We start from the raw sequence: 2,148 nt of genomic DNA, 5'->3' as shown, positions 1-2,148 counted from the left end.
AATCGCTCGGGTTACAAAACAAACGAAGAGAGCTACATATGCCTTGAAAGTCCTCTGTCCACGAATTTTCATTTTGCTGGTAAATCTGCCATTTTTTGCTGGAGGGTGGTCGCTTTCTGTCGGACTCATGGCATGCAACGTCGAATATGAAATCTGACCGCATCTCGAATGCCGAATACCCAGAAGCGTCTCTGAATGACTGATATAAGCAGCTGCGATTCGGCATGTAAGTGCCTTTAATGTTCATGCACGAGTATCAGATCTGTTTCTTCGGATGGAGTCGATCGGTATTCAATTTTATCTTCGAATGCGACCTCCAACTTGAAGTAATTCATCTGGATTAAGAAATGCATTTAATTACAGTAATTTACTTTTTGACGGAATTTGTGAAGATGTCTAAGGACATCTTATTTCCTCACTGAAGTCGATTTTGTTGTAGATAACGGACCAGTTGTCCTGTTAGTTTTGGACGTTCGAGTGTTTTTCAGGAATCGATGGATGTACGCCGAAACTCGGAGAAACACGGACAATGATGAGTAATTATCAAGTAAGGACGTATCTACCTTACCCAGCGTAGAAAGTGCAGAGATAGGTCGAGCTTCGAGTAGGCACTCTTCAGTTTCGTCTGGAATGACTTGATGGTGGAATTCCGTAGCCTGATTGAGTTAAGACGGCCCATTCCAATATTAATGAATAATTGTGGAGTTCAACGGTGGACATACCCTAGAGGCGCAGTCAGCTGGGATGTGTTTACCTTTGACATGATGCCATTGTACTCCAGTGACCGAACCTTGGATCTCTGATACTCGGTTAGCGATAAACGTCTTCCAACGTTGTGGTGGTGAAGCAAGCCATCCCAAGACCGTCATCGAGTCTGTCCAAAAGTGAGTTTCTAAGGTGGTTTTCTTAAGTGCGTCATGGAGTGTCTTGACTAGACGAATGAGAAGCACGGCAGAACAAAGTTCGAGCTTCGGTAATGACACTTGTTTCAGGGGTGCTACCTGGGGTTTTGCTGCGATCAAATGCGTTTGTACTTTACCATCCTGATTTCTGGTCCGTAAGTATACTGACACAGCGTAGGCCTTCTTGGACGCATCGCAGAAACCTTGGAGACTAAATTCTTGAGCTCGCTGTTGCGAGATGTGACGCTTAATGTTTAATCGTTTGATATTCTTCTGGTCTATCTGAAACGCCTTCCAATTTTGGTTAACACCATCACGAAGATGATCGTCCCAATCCAACTTGAGTTTCCTTAAATCTTGAAGTAAGAGTTTCGTTTTGATGATTATCGGGGCTAAGAGTCCCATCGTATCAGAGATCTTAGCTTCTTCAGAAATAATGGTTTGTCTGTATTTACCGTGACTGAGAATGAGAATGTATCTGTTTCCGGTGTCCATAGAAGACCGAGTGTTTTGAAGCATTCGGCGATCTACGTACTACTAATAGACTAAAAACGTTTTTTTAATAGTACTTAAATGGTTTTTACTCTGTATATAAATATATAGAACTAATATGGCAATTACGTTCAGTTCTCAATAAACCTTTGTTTTTATAAGTTCGTGTCTTAATTTATGCCAACGTCATAATTCTAACAGGTCATCGGTCCAGCGTTTAGCTTCGTATTATGCTGTAATTAGGGTATTATAGTTTAGCTTAGGTCCACTTCTACGCGTCTTCAAGACATAGTAGCAGTATATGTCGCCCTCATGGCTTCAAGCTCAACAACTCTAATTATCAGCTTTGGAAATTTAAGGTAAAGTTACTCCTGGCTCGAGACAACTTTGGGAAGTGGTGGACACGGCCAAGCCCTCAACGAACCCACCAGCGGACTGGGATAAAAGAGATCGTCAGGCACAATCAGTAGTTGCTCTCTCAGTGGAAGATGATCAGCTCGTACATATCATCAATAAGAATTCGGCTAGAGATATGTGGCTCACCTTGCAGAAACTACATGAACAAGCGAACATGACGAACAAATTATTTCTTCTCAGAAGACTTCACAAGATGAGACTAAAAGAAGGACAGACGATGCAACAACACATTACTGCCATGCTCGAGGTCTCAAACAATCAACGCGAGCGTGGAATGAAAAAGCTAACAAAGTACTTCTCGACCAAGGCTTCACGAAGATCAAAGCGGATCCTTGTT

General features: G+C 42.3%; 1 protein-coding gene across 1 annotated transcript; it reads right to left on the bottom strand.

The window, feature by feature from the left end:
- Window positions 1-236: 236 nt before the first annotated feature.
- Window positions 237-1,397, bottom strand: LOC149932269 (uncharacterized). Its single transcript, XM_090157093.1, has 3 exons — window positions 723-1,397; window positions 564-656; window positions 237-335 (listed from the first exon to the last, which is right to left on the bottom strand). Exons 1-3 carry the CDS (start codon window positions 1,395-1,397, stop codon window positions 237-239), a joined length of 867 nt encoding a protein of 288 aa, XP_090013219.1.
- Between the last annotated feature and the right edge of the window lie 751 nt (window positions 1,398-2,148).

This window comes from Leiobunum rupestre, chromosome 8 (genome assembly GCF_980474605.1).
Source record: "Leiobunum rupestre chromosome 8, qqLeiRupe1.1.hap1, whole genome shotgun sequence".
In the NCBI taxonomy this organism is placed as follows: domain Eukaryota; kingdom Metazoa; phylum Arthropoda; class Arachnida; order Opiliones; family Sclerosomatidae; genus Leiobunum; species Leiobunum rupestre.
This window is presented reverse-complemented; position numbering and strand designations above follow the sequence as displayed.

Coding starts and splice junctions, on each gene's coding strand:
- LOC149932269 (XM_090157093.1), bottom strand. CDS start 1,397: ATGGACACCGGAAACAGATACATTCTCATTCTCAGTCACGGTAAATAC. Junction 657..722: donor CAGCTGACTGCGCCTCTAGG/GTATGTCCACCG, acceptor TAACTCAATCAG/GCTACGGAATTCCACCATCA. Junction 336..563: donor CACTTTCTACGCTGGGTAAG/GTAGATACGTCC, acceptor TTCTTAATCCAG/ATGAATTACTTCAAGTTGGA.